Source organism: Molothrus ater, chromosome 8 (assembly GCF_012460135.2).
Source record: "Molothrus ater isolate BHLD 08-10-18 breed brown headed cowbird chromosome 8, BPBGC_Mater_1.1, whole genome shotgun sequence".
Lineage (NCBI taxonomy): Eukaryota > Metazoa > Chordata > Aves > Passeriformes > Icteridae > Molothrus > Molothrus ater.
The window spans coordinates 31487403-31509788 of NC_050485.2; the positions used below are offsets into that span (position 1 = coordinate 31487403).

Genomic DNA, 22386 nt, shown 5'->3' on the forward strand with positions numbered 1-22386 from the left:
GGCAGCTTACAAATAAGAGAGGCTTTGGGGTGAAAGCTGCATTCAAGGCTTTGGGGTCCAAAGGCAGTATAATTTAAATAAATAAATAATTATATATATATAATTTAGATAAATATATGTACACACATATATATACATAAAAACTATTGAGGGGGACAATTATGTTTAAACAATAATCTGTTTTTTAAAACATTACCCCATCTTTTGTTTTGTTTTGGGGTTTTTTTTGTTTTTTTTGTAGGAAGTACTGTTCCTTAGAGCTGTGGCAGCAGCATTCATATACCAGAGAAATCCCTTTTTTGCTTGGGATGTTTGGTTTTGCTCTGTCTTTGCATTTTCTTTATGTGGTGCTTGTTTCTGCACAGTACCTCAATAATGCATTGCAGCTAGGAGGTGCAGCTTAATATTCACCCCTCCTTCCCTGGGGAATAGATGTGTGAGGAAGGCTTTTCTTTCAGCAGGCTCTTTGATGTTCTCTCTGTGTGTGTGTGTATGTGTGGTCATGTTTATAACTTGTGTAAATGCCTGGCACGATGGACACTGAAGCCAGGAGCAAAGGAACAGAACATAAATTTCAGTATCTCAAACCTTATCATGTCCTGCTCAGCATTGTTTTTTGATGGAAGCCAAAAATTTCAAATTGGGTGCAAGTGACCGAAGTTTGAATTGATATATAAACATGAAATGGAATCAGACCAAATATTTAGGAATCTGTAGAGTGTTTTAAACAACTAATCAGTGGACATCCAGTTTCAATAAAACATTAATTTAGTAGAGGCCAAAATATGGCTCTTGCTTAAATGGGTGAAAGAGGCAGAAAGAGAAAATGATTAATTTTAAAGGATGGTACTGAATACTTAAATAGGATTTTCAGCAGTGGGATCACAATAAGTTGTTACATGGCTTTTAAACCCTAGGCTGAAGTGCCTAGGGCATTTTTAAATCCTTTGAAGCTACAGTGGGATTTTTTTCTTTCTGAGCTACATCTGTGTGTTTTTAAGGTTCCAGAGAAGTTCTTACCAAATGTACTCAGAGTGTCAACACAGTTCTTGTATTTTTAAAAGCCCACACTAAATTTAGTGCTAAGTTGATGCTTCTTGGCAGGCCTAAAGGGTGAGCTGGGGCCAGGCAGGAGAGGTGGAGCTCCTCTCATCTGAGGTATTTCTTACCAGTCAGGATGGGCTGCAGCTTTGTAGTGTAACAGATTTTATGGCCAAATCAGAAGTAAATCTGCATTTTAGGCTTCTTGCACAGGTTGGCCAGAAACATCAGTTTAGTGTTTGTTACTGCATCCCATAGGCAACAAATTCTCTCCAGTCCAAGGCTCAGTTACAGCACACTTTTTTGTGAAAGACCATGGGCCAGCAGGAGTTCACATTGCTGCAGCTGAGCTGCTTGCATGGTTATTTCTCACAGGGAAGAGAGAAATCCCGTCCTCCTCATGAGCAGGAGAAGCTCAGAGGTGCTGAGCTGTCCTCTCGTGAATCTCTGAGCTGTGCACAGGAGCTGGGATGAGAGGGAGGGGAGAAGGAGGCAGTGCCTTGCCTGTGACACCCCTCACCATAACCCTGAGCCCCCTGTAACCCAGACAGAAGGGCAGAGTGAGCAGGGCCACAGCTGGGCTCCAAAGGCTGAAGCCCTTCCTCCTGTCCTGCAGGTTTGCATTTCTAGTGCAGTTCAAATGTTTGTTGCATAGAAAAGTTGGAGAATGGAAAAAAAGCAAACCTGCACTGTACAGCTCCTGAAAGGATCATGCTGACTCAGAATAGGATTCAATCCCTGCCTCCTTTTATTAGGGCTTTGTTTATTTAATAAATGTACATGTGAAACTTGAAGGAGTTGACACAGGCATTTTAAGTGTTACTCTTTGCACTTGTTAGGAGTATCCCTGCTTTCCTGGCTGCCAGGACAGTGTCCCTGTTTTCCTCACTGCCAGGACAAACAGTGCCTGTGTTCTCCCTCTTGGCCTCCAGGTACCTGGTAGGGCTTTACTTAATTTGCTGTTTGCCTTTCTAGGGATTTTTCTTTTCTCTGAGTCTTCCTTTTCTCTGTAACAAATGAAATCCAGCAGGGAGCTATTATGATATTCAAAACTAGGCAGAGCTACCACACACTAGAGTGAGGGACTCTGGATCCAGACATGGAATTTTAGTCTGTTGGCCAGCACCATTGATTTCCCATACTGGATGGGAATCCTGGAGTTATTAACTGTTTCAAATCTGCTGCCAAAGAATATATAGGACATTTTCATATATTTTGTGCACTTCCCGTGTGTTCCTTACTTGTGAGTGGCAAATACAGAGAGTGGAGTGAGCTGCCACCACTTTGGCAAGGGAAGATCAGGGCTGGGCAATGCTGCAGACTTTGGGGGTCACTTGTGGCTCAGGCACCCAGCCCTGCTCCAGAAGTTCTGGAGCTCAGTCCCTGAGAGAGGCACTGCTGCTGCTTCTCTGGTGGACTTGGGATGAGTCTTGAGCAATGAGATGCTAGAAATGAGGGTTTGGCTTTTATCAGAAACAAAACAACCCCAAAATTATAACTTGCTCGGAAGCTTGTGGCTGAACAAAGTGCTGGCTCACAGGCTTTCCCCTATAGTTAAAAAAAAAAGAAGGGAAAAGAAAAATGTAATTTATCTTGATGCTGTTCATAAAACAGAATTAAATTTTAGGCAGCCTTTGGAAATGAAAAGTTCTTAATCTTTGCTAAACAAGAACAATTTATTGTGGGTGCACCCAGAGAATCAGAATGTTATACATGTATTCAGTAGTCATTCTCCTGTCAAGCAAGAAAACCCAACTGGATTTATTCAAGCAGAGAAAAAAAATTCCAAAACTGTTGAAAGCTTGAGCCTAATGAGGCCTCCACTAGAGCATAAAAGCTGTGCTGTGGTCGGTGCTTGGAAGTCAGCACGTTTAATATTTTTGTTAAATTTATCTGATCCTTTTGACCCCTCCACCCTGTGATGTATCCAGAGTTGTTACATAGCTTCAAGCCATTTGTATCCCTAGAGTTTCATCCCTGATACAGGCACCAGTGCAACTGATTTTTTATTTTTTTTTCTCCTTTAATGATGTGAAACACATCTTGTATGTGCATCATCTGTTATTTGCCAACAACAGGGATGTGGAGAGCGATGGTGCCCATCCTTTTCAGCATCTTAGAATTCCCAGTGCCCTGGTACCACCTAGATGGCAAAAGGACGAGCTGATTTGTAGGGCTTGGAAATCCGTGCTCTTAAAAATCCTCCCCACCTATATGAAGCATCCCTGTCCAGCAAGGGGGTCTGTGATCCCTGTCCAGCAAGGGGGTCTGTGCAGGCAGGAGCATAATGGTTAAAGCGCCCTAGTGTCGGATGGAGCTGCTCCCACTTTGGCTTGTTTACCTTGGCTGCTCATGATATTCTCCCTACGTTCCTCACGGAAGATTCCATTTTTTTTCCCGCAAGAGGGATGAGCTGGTGTGTGAAAGGAGCAGAAAGCAGCCGTTCTGCTCGTTAATGCTCCGTGCCAGGGTCCCGGTGAGCACGGCTGGTCGGGGCTGGGGGGAGATGTGTGCGCGGCGCCCGGCGCACACGGGCATTTGCATTTCAAATCGGCTGAGTCAACACAATGTAATGGTCCTGCCTGCAGGTCCTTAGAGAGCCACAGTAGCTGACAATGTGTGCTTAAAGGGAGGGTCTGCTTTTCTTCGTCTTCTTTTTTTTTTTTTTATTTTATTTTTTTATTTTTTTAAGCCGGCTTCCATAGCCAATAGTACCGTTCCAGGCGCCTGCACCGGAGCTGTTTAGCAGATGATTACCCCGTCACGGCGGCCGGGATTTTGTTTTATTTTATAAACACCGTTCATCTGGACAGAAAAAAAAAAAACCCAAAAAACCAAAACAAACCCCAAAACCGACCAACAACCCACGGCCAAAACTGGCAACCCTTCAGAGAGGAGAAGCTGCCGAAGTGTTCGTGCCTGTGCTGCCACTGATGCGAGCAGCTGTTCCCATCTGCACTGCAGCACCGCAGCCTCCACAGAGCCGGAGCTGCCGGGGCTGCTCGCCGGGGGGATTCCGCAGGAAGCCGGCCTTGCTGTCGCCTAGCCCCGAGCCCAGGGCGCGCTGAGGATGGGAGGCTCGCAGTCCCTGCAGCAGGCACAGACAGGTGGCCTGGTCCGGGAGCCGTCTGAGGCCATGTAAGTGCGGGTGCCGTGCAGCGCCCGGGCTGGGCGCTGCCGTGGGGGTGTCTGAGGCCTTTGTTCGGCGGGGTGTGGGAGAGCTCCGTGCCGCTGCCAGGGCACCCCGCTCCGCGTGTGCCTGCCACCGTGCGTTCTGTCTGTCCGTGTTTCGGGTGCCTGGTCAGTCAAACACAATGAGCATTGCCAGAGAACAAAACCCCAGCCCCTTCCCCGTTCCCGAGCCCACCGCCACCTCGGTGTTTTCGGTTTAAAACGCCCAGCGTGGAGCTCCGTTTCGCTGGGCTTTTTTCAGGGCTTCTCTCTGCACGGATACTGTGTTTCTTGAGCCTCAGCCTTGTCACATCCATCCCTGCCATGGTGTTAGATCCTCTGTGAAGCATAAGCAAGGTGTCCTTAGGTCTCTCCTCGCTGAAGGCCGGCTCGCAAAGATTTGCTGGGGGAGGGTGGAAAAAGGAGACAATTTGTGCTTGTTCAGAGAGAGTTGGCACTTTTCTGGGTGGCTAAATCACGTATAAAAGTGCAGAAGTGTGCATGTGCATGCAGGAATAGCAGCATTGTTTCCCATTTGTAAATAGATTTTGTAGTTTATTGCTAGGGGGTTTGTCAGTTTACTTAGCCAACAGTCTTTTCTCCTTAACCCTCCACCCCAGGCTGGTAAGCTGGAATGCCAGAGCATGGACCTTACCTCTGAACAGGTTTTAGAAGGACTGCCTTGTGTCCTTTTGTCATTACAGTTATATAAATGACATTGATCTTAACATGTCTGACTACTGTGTCCATTACTGAATATGTATTTTGGTAAGTTTTAGGTATTTATCCATTAGGGCTGGTCTACAAATGAACCTCATACAGGTCTCTTTAAATTTTTTTTTCAATTTAATGTATGCTTGTTAAGGTAGCTCTGATTATGGTTGAAACATCATTTGTGTGTTTGAGGTAAGTGCTTCAGAGCCATTGGGGAATGATAGAGCAGTAACTGATAGTTTTGCCTCTGTAATAGGCCTTACAAGTGGGTATCTGCTCCCTATTGTCATATTCCAGTATATCAGCAGATAGCTTTGCTTGACAGTGTCTTGTTATATTTGTAAGATAGAGGCCTAACAGCATTTCTGCATCCTTTGTTCTTTTGATGCGTAGCTTCAGCAATTAACATTTTTCCCCCCTATAGTTCCATCTGACATTCCTATAAAAATCATCTATTTTAATAATATGGTGGAATAAATGGATGCCTCATTGTCTTTAAAGGACTATAAATGACATTTTCATCTGCACACACTGCTGTTGATTATTAACAGCGGTCCAAGGACTGGGCAATAAAAGACATGTTGCTAAAACAGTGTTCAGGCTTTTTGTCTTCAATTTTCACAGCCTTTTAAGAATGCATTCTGTTGGATGAGCAAGATCAAGGTGTGTGTATATATATACTTATATATATATAAATGAAGGTATATATATTTGTACCTTTGAGGGGTACTTGAGTAAATTACATTGTCATCTCTCTCAATGACTCCTTTCGTATACAAACCTACTCATGTTTTGCATTTAGTCATTCCTGTGGGGTTTCAAGATGATCTTTTAAGGGCTGACATAATCAACAGATGCACTTTTAGCACAGGCATCATTCAGTAACTGTTGATGTCATTGGGAAGAGTTTGTGGAAGGTATTGCTAATCTTGTATTAAAAAAATCACCAAGAGGTCGTGCTGCTTTCTTCAACTAAATACTCTTCAAAATGAGATAAGAATGGTGGTGTTTCTTTATCATGGGCCTGTTTTATGAAACAAGAACATCCTTGTAGCATGTCATGGTCATCAGTTCTGATGGGAGGTTTTAACTTTCTACCCTTATCACTGTAACTTTTACCAGTGCTTTTTAAATGAGGTTGCATTTGGCTTGCTTTGCACACATAAGCAAATTCCTTAATGGCAGTGATGGCTCAGAGGCAGAAACATCTGGCCATGTCCCAGGCAAGTTGGGCAGCTGCCCATGCAGTTCCAGCATCCCTGAAGCCATCACTTCTGCCATCAGCAGAGGCTGATTGCCCTGAGGAGAGCTGCTCCACAAAGGGAGAGCAGGGTTGGCTTTGCCTGCCCTGAGTTCATTAGAGTAGGGGGGTGTCAGTCAGGAATCATTACTGGACTAGAATAGCATCAAAAAAACTACAGAGGCAAATTCCTTAAATAACTGCTGAGTTCCTCCAAAGTATCCTATGATGGACTTCTTGATTAAGCACTAGGGAAAGTTGTAGAAATAAATTGGTGATAGAACCCATGCTGAAAAGGGTCTAGGTTAAGATTTTAACTATGATTAAATATGCCCTTTTTGCATGCATATGCCAAATTCCCAATTTTAATGTAAATTTGTTTCAGCCAGGATAAAAGTATTTGCAATAAACCCACTATTGCTACTGACAGCCCGGGGTGTTTTGTTGCTCATTGTGGATTGTTAGCACTCGCTGGCAGCAGACAATTGCCCTTTTATTTAAAGAAAAAAGAAAAGTCAATTTGGAATGATAAAAAAGGGAGAGCCCAAGGGAAGCCCCTGACAATAAAAGTTAACTGCAGATGAAAGTGGGGTGGCTCAGACCTCGCTGCTGACGCTATGAGCTCTGTCGTGTGCTTTGCAAATCGCAGCAGGCACCCTGGTGGTCACAGATTGAGCTCAGTCAGGGGCACGTTTCCATCAGATAATAGGAGTGGGCTCTGCTGAAATAAGAGCCGGCGACAGTGAGATGATGTTCAGTGTGCACGGGTCTGTTGGGTGCACACACAGCTGGAGATGGCATCCTTGTGTGCTCTGTCTGACATGCCAGTGCTGCCCTGCTCAGGGTGCGAGCACAAATCAGCTTGCCAAGTGCTGCCACCTTCATCTTCAGTGCTTTTATTTGTAAGAGCAGTGTATTTCTATCTCTTGGCAACGTTTTTAAGTATTAGCAAACTGGAAACGTTGCTAGGGTTTTAAATGCTGGGAGCTCTTAGGCATTTGTCATCCCTGAAATGTATTTTTTTAAGGGGAAAGGGTTTCTTTCTCCTGAGCACAAACCACACCTTGCTTTTCTGGTTGCATTATGGTTGCTGTCCTTGCAGCAACTGGCAGGATTTACATTCAGTGCCCATTTCTTGATCAGCCAAAGGGGTGCTGATGTGTTATTTCCTCCCATCAGGAGCTTTATGTGCTGCGTCTCTAACGTTTGCATCCCTTGCCAATCCAAGAGGAAAATGACTGAAGCCTGGGCCAGCTCCCACTGAAGTTGATAGTGAAATGCCCACTGACTTCAGTGGGAGCTGGAGCAGGCTCCAAGAAAGAAATTGAATGTCACTGATCATTGGTAGCAGGCCAAGATGCTGGTGTCCCAGTGGGTTGTTTTTCAATATTTCTTCTGCTGCGTGGTCTTTTGTCTGTTGGTTACAGGAGAGACTCAGAAAAATTTAAACGGGATTGTCTCAGCCTTCTGCACAGGAGATGTGAGCAGTGTTCTTTGTGTAAGAGTCTGTATACACATGTATTTATAAAAGTTATCGCTCCATATTTGTAAAAAAAACAGCCCTTGCTTGTCTGTCTTCCAAACATGGAAGAATCCATTGTGTGGCTCTTAAAAGTTTGAAAGAAATCAGTCTGGTGAAATATTTGCACAGTACTCTATGCTCATACATAGGAAAATGGTCCAAATAAATACATATACATGGAAGAGTGGGATATATATATATATATAGATAAAATTTAAAAATATTGAAGGAATTTGGATCTTGGGAGGAAGGGAAGCTGATGTTACCGAATTGATATTTAGTCTGAGTTAATCCCTTGACAGACAGTTCTGCCTATTGTCAGCTTATTATGTAGAAACATAAATTTGTTTTCTTCTTCCCCTTACTGACAGCCTTCAGTGAGCATCCCCCATCAGTAATTAGAGGATGCTCTATCTGCTGGGCTTGTCTGCTAAACAGGGTGAATTGCTGGAAGCCATGGGGATGCTTTACTTAAGATGTACCAGGAGTAACGAGGAGATTCTTCTGTCAAGCTTCCCTGTCTTTCATTCCAGCCTCCCTTATTTGAGCCCAAAGGATCTCATCTCTGAAGTCAATGACAGCGCTCCCTTTGATATGAGAGGTGGTTACATCAACCACTTCTTCTGTCACTGGAAGTAGGCAGGTCACGTTTAGCCTTGAAAATAAAATGAAAAGACCCCAGCCTCCCTCAGCCCTCTGTTAACAAGGCACAGCACACGTCTGGCAAACCCATGTGTGCTCTAAAGCTCTCCATACGGAGTGGGCTGCCCTATGCCATGTGTAATGGAGCTGCTGTCATCTATTATGGATTATGACATGCAGGCAAATTGGAAAATAAAAACTGATGTGAGGTGGTAAAAACATGAATGAAAGGCATTTCCTGCACATGCATTGTGGCTGTCATTTACCAGCAGAGCTGCTTCCCTGGCTGCAAAAGGCTTTTTTGCTTTTTGCTTGCCTTGACCCAGCACTCAGAGGAACTGATTGTTAGATTTAAATCAAAGATGCTCTTCAGCACTGTGTGTTTCAAGAGGTAATAGTCTGGGTGCTTTGAATGTTTCTCTGACATGATTACAGCATCCAGAAAAGCAGTTCTGTCTCTTACAAGCACATTTCCTTTGTTTTAAAACCATACACCTATCATTTTTGTATTTGCTCATGTCTTATGGGTACTGTTTCCTTATCCACCTCTGATGATTTGCGAGGATTTAGCTATGTACCAAGCTTCTTATGTAGCCGAGGTAAACAGGATTTTGAGTGGCAAGAGGCAGAGTTGTAATTACAGCTAGAAATTCAATGCAGTTTGCATTCTCTTAGAGAAAGTGGGCGGGTTTGCTGTAAGAAGCAAACAAGCAAATGTATTTTTACTTTGGAAAAAGCAAAGAAAGGAAAAGTGTAATTTCTCTTCAGATCCTTAAATGCTCTTAAGCAACCATCTGAATTTAGCAGCAGGCTATGGATATCGTGTTTTGTATTCCCATTAGAACCAGTTTAATGGGGAAAAAATTGAATTAGTTTCCTTTTTCCGCTACAGTCTTAAATTTTCTTGTAAGGCAGGCTTTGGCCTGAGAGCCCTCATTGATGGTGACACTAGATAAGACAGTGAGATCCTTCCTTGGCTCTGGAAACCTAACTGGAGTTTGCATGTGAACTGAATCTTGGTTGAAGCAACTGTGGATGTGTTTGAGACAGACCTCAGGACAACTGTAGAGCTCTGTTTCTTGTTTCTTGCTGCCCTGCAGTATTGTTTGCTATAGCTCCTCTCCCTCTGCTGCAAGGAGTGATTCAGGGGATGAATGGATGCTTGGGAAACCTCTTTGAGAAGAAGAACTGGGGCTGTTGGTTCTGTTGGGGCAAATATGTAAACTTGGAGAAAATCTGTGTCTTTCCATTTTAAGCTTATTTGATTTTGATTAATCGGAATCCTTAGAGTTATGTCCATATTTACACGGTACAGTTTTCCTAAACAAAAGCAGCTTTTTTTGTAGGGCTTAATGTAAACCAGGTTGTATCTGACACAGGGTACAATTACAATCACATAAGCTCCTGCTCCTTCAGAGCTTTGATTTCCCCTCAGCATAAAAACCTGCATTTATTGGTCTTGTTAATAACAGCCCATTGCTCTCCTTAGAAATTAGTCCAGCACTGTGCTGGGAAAAGGGTTTGGTTGCTAAAGGAGAGGAAAGATGAGCAGGGAATTCAGATCCCTTTGTTTAAGTTGCCAAGTGCAGGAGCAAAGTGGGAGCCTGGGAAGGGAAGGTTCAGGCTGCTCCTCACCTGGCTGAGCTGAGGGCAGCCCAGCTGGTGAAAGAAATGCCTCTGGAGATCAGGGATTTGCTCTTTCCATCACACTGTGGTGCTGAGTTGGTGCTTCCTGAGCTAGGGAAGGGAAGGGAAGGGAAGGGAAGGGAAGGGAAGGGAAGGGAAGGGAAGGGAAGGGAAGGGAAGGGAAGGGAAGGGAAGGGAAGGGAAGGGAAGGGAAGGGAAGGGAAGGGAAGGGAAGGGAAGGGAAGGGAAGGGAAGGGAAGGGAAGGGAATGTTTCCCTGAGAGTTGCAGCATCACCGAGTGTGCCCATGGGAGAGGTGAATGAAGGCAGTGGGAAGCCCTCCAGAGCTGCACTGGGCTGGAGCAGCAGCTGGATCTCACCCACCCGAGGCAGGAGATGGAATGAGCAGAGACCAAGCAGAGATTTTGTTCTTGTTGTTGTTGTTAAGAGGTCAAGATATATATTTTTTGTTCTTTTTTTCCTACTGCTTGCTGGCCACGTGTCTGTCCATGCAGCTGCTTTAGGTGTTGAAATAGAGGAGTAAGGGTTAGAGAGGATCTTGCAGAGTTCTTTAGGGAGGCTGTGCAGGGGCCAAAAAAGGCGGAATATGGAGCAGAGGGTCTCTCCTCCTCTGTTTCCTTTTCAGTAAAGGTTCTCCCCATGTCTCTTCTCCACCCCCGTGTAATCCTTGTCTCCTTTCTGAAAGGAAAGGCCGTCCACAGGCACTGCAGGGGCACAGCCCGTTCCACACCCCGCTGTTTTCAGCATCTCTGTGCTCCCAGGATTAACCAGACCCCAGGAATGGCGGGTGTCACACATCCACCCGTGCTGTTCTGTCCCCTGGTCCTGTTTGGAGCTGCGTGGCAGGGCTGAGAGGTGGCTCTGCAAAGCCACATTGTTGCATTTAAAAGGTGGCTGCAGTAAACAAAGCAATTCCCAACCTGTGGCTCTGGCTCCTGATGAATTATTGATCTGTTTCCCATTGGTGATGCTGTGTAGCAGGAGCACAGGATGCTTCTTCATGGGGGCACAGTTCACATGATGATGATTCCTGGATTAAAATTTTAGACCTTGGGACTAAAAGAAGAGGAAAGATACCTGCCAGGGGTATTAAATATTTCAACATCAACCACTGATTGAAACCCCAACCCCTAACCCACTAGGGTGAGCAAAGTGCATCACTGGCTGGGATTATTGTGTATTAACTGGTTATATTTGTTTTAAGCATTTTCCATCTTTGATATTGGGGTAGCCTGCATCTTTCTTAAAAGATTTCTGTGGTCGAATATTCAGCAGCCTCTGGTGATTTAGGGACACATTAGTATATTTGCAGTTGTGATGTCTGAAGAAGAGTGCCTTTAATTAAATTGCTTTTTCCTGTTGTACCTCAGAGAATAAAGCATCTGCCTGAGAAGAGCGTGGGGATTTAAAAAACAATTTCAATTCTGAGTCCCGTTTCTGTGGCGTAGATATTTTCATTATTCAGGCTGAAGCCAGTAAAAGAGAAAGCAGGCTGGCCAGAAAGGATGGAGGATTGTTTTATTATTCATTTATATCAGTGGTGTTGAAAAACATACCCTGCCAGATCTCAGGAAAAGCAATAAAAAGGAAAAATGTAACATGATTTAAAGCAATATGGGGAACTTCTTGCTAATCAGTTAGAAAAATGATTTAAGTAGATTGAAGTGCTGCTGTAAGTGTGCCATGTTATATCCCGCAGTCTTTTTTCCTTCAGATGTGGTTTCCCACAGCTTGAGACATTTCTCTAGCATTGCTGTGTGCAAGCAGGAAATGACTTTTGTTGGGGGAGTGGGAATTTGGCTTCTGCACAAAATGTGCTCAAAATTGCTGAATAAACAAGGAGAAAAAGCAGGAAAAAATAATTCCTTCTTCCCATTTCAGTTATGGTAGGAAGACTGCTTATAAGACAATAGGCTAAAACCCAAAATTCAACATTATTTTTAAGATGCTTATGCCCTTTTAGTTCTCCTCCACTGCAGTTCTAATCCTGTTCTCTAAATATAGCCATCCTGTGAGGAAAAACGGGCCTTTTTATAGCAAGTGATTAATGTTTAAGGTATTCCTAGTTTTCTTTTTGCAATCTATTGCAGCAGACACATTTCCAAACTGATCTGTGTGGCTTGGATAACACACAAGGTACTACTTTACATTGCTGAAGTCCCACATAATGATCTGAAAGGGGAAGCCATAGCATTTTATTTCTGTTATCTCACCTATGTTAGAAAAGAAAATGCAGATTCTTGTCTCTGAGCTCAGACACTGAGTTATCCCAGCACTTCAGCTTGGAACCCCCCTTCGTGGAAGAGCTGAGAAGTGACTCAGTGGCATCAGAGCAGCAGTGTGTGACCATATTCACCCCTTCACAGCAAATCCACCCTGCTGTCCATCACTGACACCTCAGCTGAGATCCTCTGGGGCAGCTTCCGAGGGTTTGACACCCTCTGGGCTCAGGGTGAGGGGAGGCACAGAACTGCTCAAGGCAGGGGATGCCTCTGGCTGCAGGATCACCCTCCTGCTTGTGTCCCAAAATTCAGCCTTGCCCCTCTCACCTGGCTCTGGCTGCAGGATCACCCTCCTCCTTGTGTCCCAAAATTCAGCTTTGCATCTCTCACCTGGCTCTGGCTGCAGGATCACCCTCCTGCTTGTGTCCCAAAATTCAGCCTTGTGCCTCTCACCTGGCTCTGGCTGCAGGATCACCCTCCTCCTTGTGTCCCAAAATTCAAACTTGCATCTCTCACCTGTGTCTGGCTGCAGGATCACCCTCCTCCTTGTGTCCCAAAATTCAGCCTTGTGCCTCTCACCTGGCTCTGACCGCAGGATCACCCTCCTGCTTGTGTCCCAAAATTCAAACTTGCCCCTCTCACCTGGCTCTGGCTGCAGGATCACCCTCCTGCTTGTGTCCCAAAATTCAGCCTTGCCCCTCTCACCTGGCTCTGGCTGCAGGATCACCCTCCTCCTTGTGTCCCAAAATTCAGCCTTGCCCCTCTCACCTGGCTCTGACTGCAGGATCACCCTCCTGCTTGTGTCCCAAAATTCAGCCTTGTGCCTCTCACCACACATCCTTGTGGGCTGAAAAGGGTCATCTTTGTTGTAATAGTGGTTGTTTTTCTGGGGAGCTGTGTTTTCTGTAGGAATTTTAAGCTGAAATAATATTAAAATCCTCCTCTGGAGAGGAGCTGCTGCCCTGCTTTCTGCACACATCCCTGTCAATATGAGCTCTTGTGTCATTTCGATGGAATGGAATTTATTTGACATTTTAAGTGAGAATTGGATTCTCATTTTCAGTGAGAATTGCAAAGGATGCTTCTCTGCTGCTTCATAGCTCAGGCCATAAAATGAACACGTGATGTTATCCTGCTCTTGGGTTGAGCAGAAATTCTCTGCTGAGGAAGGAGCTGCAGATGATTTTGTGGAATATTACTCTGAATGCAAAACATGATTTCTGTTTAAACCTTCCAGTTTTGATTGCATTCTTTTACAAAAAGCTTTTTTTTTTAAATGGCCCTTACTTTCTCTGTCCTACAGTATTGTATTTAATTAGTGTTTTAATGCATCAGAAAGACAACAGGATAAAGAATGAAGATACCAAGAAAATGAACCTCATCCCAGTTCATGGATTTCTTCTATAAAATGATTTGAAATTGCTGTGATAAAAGAAGCTGGAGTCATACTTTCCATTGAGCCATATCCTGTTTTAAAGTAAAAATAAAAGAGATCTGGTAACTCAGCAGTGGTGACTGTTATAAAATGAAAATGAAATATTTAACATGATTTAAAGCAGTATGGGGAACTTCTTGCTATAAGGTAGGACTAGAATTATTTTCCAGCATTATTGTTTAAGCTGAAATAATCCTGTGGTGAAATTCTGGCTTTGTTTTGATGGTCAGACTTTGCAAGGCAGGAATCTGTAGAATGTGGCAGGAGTGTTGCAGGTGAGTAGCACAAGGTGTGATTGCCTTTTCTGTGCACATATTATATGATATATAGATTCTGTACGTGTGCCATACACACCAGCCAGCAGTCTGAAGGATTCCCCTGTAAGGTGATGCACTTTTCAGTGCTGATCAGCGCTAGAAATCTGAATTTCCACTGACTTCTGGTCAGAGGTCTGGGGCACTGTGCACATCACTGGAGCAGACCCTCAGAGACCAGTACCCTGTGGTTTTCCTGTGTCCACCTTGCAGGTACCAAACATCATTTTATTACATTCTCAAGGCTTTATCCTCATCCTGTGTGTGCACATCAGTAATAATGTTCCTGTGGGATGATGGTGTCTGTGGGAGCAGGATGTGAGCTGAAGGAAAGCTTGGTGATCTGTTTCCTTCCCAACATCATCTTCCTTTGTGGCTGGTCTCCTCACAGTATGGGTTTGTTGTGAATTTATTCAATCCTAGGATGGGTGATCTTGTCACTTTTCCCTGGAGTAGTGTGAGAGAGGTCCATTAGTAGTTAATGGTCAGAGATGTGTCCCTGAGGGAGCTGTCCTGTAAATGGTGACACTAAGTGACGTGCTGGTACCTCCCCCAGCTCCTGATTTGATACAAGCATCAGATCCAGCACTGGGAGCATTCCCAGGGGGCAGAGGCAGCAGGACAGATGGCTTTCCGTGGTCCATGAAGTGTCACCCATCCAGCAGGCTGGGCTGAGGTTGCAGGCTGTGCTCTGCTCTGGGCCAAAGGTTCTCACAGAATCAGAGTGGTTGGAGTTGGGAGGGACCTCTGGAGATCATCTGCTCCAAACCCCAGAGGGGGCCCTGAATTCTTTTGAGACATCCTATAATTCCAAAGGTATGTTTTATTAGAGAAAGGGAAAACAGTTTGTAAGGTTTATGCCTCTAGAGCATAATAGAAAGTTTGTGAGGTTTATGCCACTCACCACATATATTTGCATTGTTTTCTAAAACCATGTATTCAGCAGATCTGTGGGTGCTAGATTTGATAGGTAGACTAATTCCAATTTGGTAGACACCAAATATTAATACTTAAAATAACCAGATAATTCCACCATTGCATCTCTGTTTTCTGTGCGTTGCTGTACAAATTTAATATCAAAATTTAAATCTGTAGGGATGTTTCATATTCAAAACATGAAATAGCTAACAATCATGTTAAAAGAAGCTAATTATTGGGGAATGTCATGTTAGCTGGAAGTCACTGAATAGCAAAGATTGTGTAAAAATCACAGCATAGAAAGTTGGCACATCTTTGGTATTATCCCAGCCTAGTGCTGGGATTAAGAAAATGACCTTTTGTTGTAGCTGTAGAACATTTCTTGGTCCTCTTGAGTAGGCCCTTGGGTCAGCTAATGGCTGCTGACCTGAAGTGGTAATTTGATCTCCAGGAAAGGAATTACCATTTGGGCTCTCCTGATGTTCTTGAATTATGATGCAGAGCTGTGTTTGTTACAGTCTAAAAAAAAAAAAGACTAAAAGACAGTGTATGTCTCTGTATTGGGTTTGTGTAACTGAACCACAAATGATGCCACAAGATGAATTATGACAGATTGCCAGTTATTTAATTTTATATAAACAAAAGGGAAAAGCCCTCAAATATAAAATGTAATGAGCAGTCATTTTCCCCCTCTGGACTCTGCATGCATTTACAAGAATCTGTCCATGCTGTTTAAAGGCCCCAGCCTGGCTGGGTAAGGCAGACTTGAACTGAGCTCCCCAAGAGCACTGAACTTGATGAATTTCAAAGGTCCCTTCCAACCCAAACTTGTTTTATTATTCTGTGTATGTGCAGCAGTTCAGAGGCAGAGCTGAGAGCAGGACTGATCTTCATCTGGAGAGATGTATTGCTGGAACATCCTGCCTTGGTGTTCTTTTTGTGTTGTAGCTTACTTGGGTTTGGGGATTTTTAAGAGAAGATCATTTTAACCATTGAAAATGACACCTGGAAATCTGAAAGAGTTCTATCAGATTTTTGCAGTGAATGAGCTTTGACTGAAATGAATGCATATTTCTGTCTGCCTTGTCTCTCTGGCTTTAGAAACTCTAAAGCTTGGAGTTACTGAGTGTCTTTCCAGATCTATCAGCCTGTGTGGGCCTTGCCACTGCAGTAAAAGTGCCTGCTTAAGTAACACACAACCAGATTGACCTCAGAAGGATGCAGCCACTCCTGCACCCTTGGTTCTGGGCTCATCAGTAAACCACACCTGAATTATTCATGCTGGCTTTATGAGGATCATCTCTGAAAATTATTGATGGAGGTGAAACTACAGAACTCATTCTTCCTTTTTATTTCCAGCTCATCTCCCAGTGGGAGATACCCAGAATGAAAGCCAAAATTAATCTTCAATACTAAATTGAACAATCTAAAAAGTTGGTTGGTTTTTTTTTTTTTTTTCTCCTTTTCTCTCTGATTGAGTTTCCTCTCATGGTGCATGATAAATTGTTCAGTAAATATTCATGTGAAATTTATACCTTAAATTTATGATATAACAGCTGCAAATGCTTTGCAAGGCCAGGCCTGATGGAATCTGTTTCCTTCAGGTCCTGCCACAGATGGTGCTTTTGCATTAGCACTGCAGTGTTTGCTCATCTGGGTCCTTCATGCCATGGCCTTGGACTCTGTTTGCCTCAGGTCCCTGCCAGTACCTGGTGCAGGAGCTGAGAGGATCCCCTGGTGTCAGATTCCTTGTTTGAGTCCTGAGGCTCAGGGAATAGGTCTGCAGAGAGCTTTAATGAGGTTTACATTTCCTGGAGGCGATGGATGTACTTGGACAGACATTTTCCCCTTGAGCTGCAGCTCTAGCCAGTTGTAAAGAACATGGGGATCTAAAGATGAGATGGGAAAAAAAAAGACAAAATACCCATTTCTGTCTCCTCTCCCTCAAGGAGTCCAGCTGTACCTCAGGAAAAGACTGCAGGAGTTACTACCAGCTAAAACTGGTCAGGGAGGAATTGCTCATCTTCTGAGTCCTCAGTCTCTCTGTACACCTCCAAATGTTACTCACACTGCAATCAGAGGGCAATCTGCAAACATCCAAATAAACCTTTGCAGTCCTTGCTTTCATTGCATCTCCCTCTGAGCACTCTTGGGTGGCAGTGGAGCACAGTTTGGTTTTGTTGTTGTGTGTGTGTTGTAAGATTGCCTGATTTATTTCCTCCCAATGTGTCCTATTTCTAAATACACCATGAGAATGAAATTGTCATGTCAATAAAATATAGGGGAAAAACAATTGGTGAACAGAGTTTTTTGAGCAGCAGGGAGAAGGTTGAGTTTGTGGAGTGCTGGCAGGGCATCAGTGATATTGCTGACAGGTAGGAGAGACCTCAATTAATCCAGGTCACATTCCACTAATTAAGGAAATAAACCATACTTTTTCCTAAGTGCAAGTGAAAATGTGCAAATTGAAATAGAGTCTGTTCACCTTTGTTTTTGTGGAGCAGATCCTCCTGAAGCCAGTCTTCTTGTTAGCTGTGAATCCACAACCCTGGCTGATGGAGAGCAGCTCCTTTGGCTCCATCTCCCTCTCCTCACTCCCAGCACAGGCAGCACTCCTCAGTAATGCAGCTCCAACTCCTGGCTTCAGAAATTCATAATATCACCCCCTATTTCCTCTCCAGATTGTTCATATTGCACATCAATAGATCAGTACTCCATAAAGTAGTCAGGCATGTTTGTCTTTTTTCCTGAAGCAGGCTATACGCTAAATAGAAATTCTATATCGATTTAGCATTAAATGAAGTAACCCTACAAAAGCTGTGGAGCTCCCTTGACACATCCCAGTTCCAGTTTTGCTCCCTTGAGCATCTCCGTAGGAGGTGATGCTCCTGAGCTCAGTCCTCATGTTAAAGTCTTGCTTTTAAATTTCTTTTATATTCTCTTTCCCTGCTATGGAACGAGAGCAGGGAGCAGGGTGGCACTGGCTGTGCTGCTGCAGTGTCAATATTGGAGGAACCCAAGGCAGATGGCAGCATTCCCACCACAGCCCAAGGCCACAGCTCTGTTGAAAGCCACTTTTTAATGAATTGAGTTTTCTGGTGGCAACTGGGGTGACCTCACTCACTTCAGAGCTGTGTCTGCCTGGCAAGGGCAGGCAGGGAGGAGAGGCTGGGGAATGAAGAAATCTCATTCTTACTTTCCAGCTACACTGAAAAAAGGCAATTTTTCCTTATGGAAATCGGGAGGATTTCAATTGTAAGAACCTGTGGTTTATAAAAAAGGTAATGTAACTTATGAGGCTGGGTTTCCACATGGCCAGAGGTGAGGAAAAGAGGTCAATCCTGGTTCTGCCTTCAGTATTTCCTCCAGAGATTTATGTAACAGGCTGGGCAAGAGCTCAGACTTCCCATATGAGAGTGGGAGTGCTCAGGCTCCTCAAGTTGATGCCAGATTTCATTGGTCTGGTCTGATTCTTGGATTTCCCTGTTCTCCCCTGCTGTGGGACCCTATCTGTATGTGCTAGATTTACTGTTTACTGGTGTCTTTCAAGAAGGGACATGAAAGAGACAGACTGAAAGAATGTTTTGTGACTTCTGTGATCTGTATTTTTTCAGTTGTTATGTATATAATCCAGAGGATACAGGTGGAAAGAGTTGTATGACATGTTATGAGGGTAAGCTCCCACTAATGTCCCAGGCTCCTTCCTGTAGTTCCCACTTCATCACTGCCCCACAAACAAGTCCTGCAGCCTCACACTCTGCTTCATCCTTGGCTGGAGCTTCAGAATCATATTCTAGAAGGCACAAAACTCTTCCTTTGCTGACAACCTTCCCACAGCTGGACCTGTGGTGGCTGCTCCTTGTGCAGCTTTGAGTTGGTGCCGGCTCTCAGGATGTATCACAATTTGGCAATCTTGCTTTGCACCAAGAACTGTACAGCAGCAGCATTATTTCTTTTTGTCCCATGTATTCCCTGAGTTTCTCAGAGAAAAGGCATTGTGAATTGAACTGGCTGAAATACATAATTTCCTTTTCACAGAAAATCCTGTTTTTCTGGGAAAATCTTTCTTACCATTTGAACGTAGGACTGTGGTCTTAAAAAATACCTCGTGTAAGAGAGATCATCTGTATTTTCACTAAGGAAAACTGAACACAAGATTTAATATTTCCAGGATGCATGTTGACTTTGGAGCATAGTACTGGAATGTGCTTCCAGGCTTTATGCCCTTGCCCAGATCCCAGGCCATGATAAAGAAGGTTTTTCTGGTATTAAGCTTCCCTTCATGTTTCTTTGTTAAATAGAATTTTCTTTGTGAGCACAACTGCTTCTCATAACAAGGATTTGAGTTATGGTTAAGACAGTTCTTACTTGATTGTACTAGCTGAAAATCAGGAGTGTTGCATCAGAATCTTTTGGGAATTATTAAATATTGGCAAAACAAAGCCTTTTTCTGGACCTCAGGCACCTCAACTGTCTGTCCACAGACTCAAGAGGTTTCCCAGAGTGGAAACTCACGCAGTGAACAAAAAAGAGCAAGTATTTCTATTTACTTCAAATGGTTTTGCCCAATTCATCCAAGGAGGAGACCAAATAAACAGAGGGGCCTCCTTTAAAAGGTAGATAAACAGGCACCGATTCTCTCCATAATTTAACTAAGGAGGACACAGAACTGCTCCATCAAGGCAGTTTAACAAATCATTCTTTGAGTAGGATATGAAAATAGAGGTTTTTCCATTCCAGTTTCTGTATATGTTATGAGTCCTGTACAGACAGTTTGGGAAAAAGGAGTCTAAACATTATTGTTTGAGTGTTTCTGAGCTAGACTTTGAGTTCAAATTGTAAAGGGTGAAACATTAATTAAGTGCAGCACAATGAAAAACTACATGAAAGCCTGAGAGATATGAATTACTTCTCATTTTGTTGGTTTAGATGATAACTTCCTGGGTTTATTTTTATGACACTGGGAAAATATCACACAACTCTGTTTCTCTTTGATTCTTCAACTTTAAAGTTTCCTGAACCAGCTCCATGGAGGGAGGAGAAAGCTTATTTGTTGTTGTTGTTGAATACCTATTGTGAAGCTTTATTTATAGAAGCCCTTTGTTTGCAGATGTTCTTTAAGCTTAAAATATGTAGAACTTAAAAGATGGTGCATCTTTGGAGGGCTATGATTTGAAATGATGCAGTGTGCCTGTTCCAGTCTGACTGTTCTGTGGCCTGAGGAATGAGGATGGTTAAAGAAGTGGCACAAAGGGTTTTTGAGGAGCAGATATAATGGAAAGCCAGACACAGTGGTTTTGAGCTGTATGGGTTTGGGGAGAAAAAAAGAAATCTCCAAACACCTGAAGTTATAACCTAGTAGAACTCTTTTTGCTTCAGGGGTGATGAGCCAGGATTTGGTTGGCACAGGGTCATGATGTGCATCCCAGTGGGGTGGGAGCTGTCTCTGGGATTCTGCAGAGAAGAGGGAGAGGGAAAATTGGGACCACTGTGCTCCTTGAGGTGACACTGGGGTCTCTTCTTCCCCAAGGCTTTATACTGTGATAGAATTAGGCAAACGAATGTAAATCCTGTGTTTGTATTTCTCCTGACATGGGGCTGCTTAAAATAATCAGGGGTCTCAGGAAACCAAACAGTCTGGCAGCTCAGAGCTACCTTCTCACTCAAGCAAAATGAGAGGAGCCCTTGATTTGGGCTGGCCTGTGGAGTGCTTCTGGATGAAATGGCTTCTCATTTTATGGCAACACAGAACCACTGGGAAGAGGCAAATCTGTCCTGTCCTTCAGCAAACTGCTGTGTTCAATTTACTTCATTACAGACCAACAGTCCAAAACTGCATCTGACTAACAGAAACTCTTACTGAATGTATACTGAACATATGTTCAGTGCATATTGAATATGACACCATTGTTACTGCATTCCTTGCTCCCAAACAAAGGATGAAATGTTTATCATTTGGGCTCAGTTTAAGTATGATCTATAGTTTCCAGACCTAGAAGGACAGTTTCTTATGGCTATATCCCTCTAAGAGCAAGTGGTGTGTCCTTGAATGGTTTATATCTTTAATTAATATTTGTGTTCCTCATCATTTTGTAGAGTTGCTCCCTTTCAAGCTTGTGTTTCACTTGAATGACTCCATTTTGAGTGCTGCTGTCTCGTTCCTGGGCTGGCATCAACCCATGGTGGTCTCTGTGTTTTTGTGTCCCTGTGAGCACATGGTGCCACAAAAGGATTATTTCTAATACTAGGTTTCCATGCATTTTACAGGCTGTCTTCCTTGTGTCACAGAGGTCTGTTTGAAAAGGGCTCTGGTAAAATTCTGCTGAAAATAGAATGTAGTATTGCCATGGGAGGAGGATGCACAGGAGTTGGCTGCACCTCACCTCCATGTCTGCTCTCTCACCCTTGAGGGCACACAAAGAAATTTGGTGTTGTTTTAGATGTTTGGGGTTTTTAAATGAAGCTAGGAAATTCTCTTCAGAAGAGTCTTTTTATTTGTATTTTTTAGTTAATTTAGGTGTGCTTATGCAAGGGAGTAGCACAGGGGTATTGGTCTTTGTGGCTGAGCCACCCTCACACTGCAAAGCAGGATTTGCAGGATGGATTCATTTCCAAGTGTGTGTTCACTTCTGTAATTCAAATTACATGAATCCTTGTCTAGGGAGAAAACCACAGCCATGACATCCTGCTCTGGAAGCCATCCTGGAATGTCAGGTCTCCTTTGGGAAGCACAGAGGTAGCCTGAGAGCTGAGGTCTGTGCCACCAGCTCAGGAATCCCAGTGCTGCCAAGCCTGACCTGCAAACATGAATTCTCACTGCGCTCACCAGTTTCTGTTTTGATTCTCCCCAGGAGCTCTGACTCCGAAGAAGCATTTGAGACCCCGGAGTCCACTACACCTGTCAAGGCACCACCTTCACCTCCACCACCTCCCCCTGAAGCAGCAGCAGCAGCAGAAGTTGTTGCAGACGTAGCAGAGCAAGAAATAAAACCTCAGCTGCCCGTGGAAGATACAGGTAATGAGTGGGACACGTTACTGGGGGAGGTGAATGTGCAGGGAGGTGTTTCTCTAAGCACTGGCAAGGAATTAATGCTAATCAATTGGCTTCTGGAATAGTAATTAATTACCCATGCAGAGAGGGGAAAAAAACCCTGCTGCCTCCTGGAATAAAGTAATGGAGAATCTGTTCATAACATTTGAAGAATATTAAAGAAAGAGGTGCTCTCTAGAAAAAAACTTTATTCCTTTTGAACCAAGCTTCTTTTTCTAGGATTTTTACAGAGTCCATTGAGTAGAAAAAAGAGATGTGGTTTGCAGATGCAGATACATGTGTGAGCACTGTTAACTGTGACAATTAACAAAAAGCCACTTGCAAATGTGTTACTGGAACAGGAGGTAGTCAAAAAACAGAATTACTGATTTTATAGGAGGAACATGGAGCTACATATGAATGTATGTATGGTATACATATGTGAAAATTGGTTCATACTGGGAAAATAAAATCTTTAAAAAGGGAGAATT

General features: G+C 43.6%; 1 protein-coding gene across 1 annotated transcript in view; it reads left to right on the plus strand.

The window, feature by feature from the left end:
* The window catches only part of TACC2 (transforming acidic coiled-coil containing protein 2), a 128609-nt gene that overhangs the window by 67210 nt on the left and 39013 nt on the right, over positions 1–22386 (plus strand). Inside the window, 1 exon segment of the mRNA XM_036386185.2 lies at positions 21717–21880. Within this exon segment, the coding sequence (XP_036242078.1) occupies positions 21717–21880 (164 nt within the window).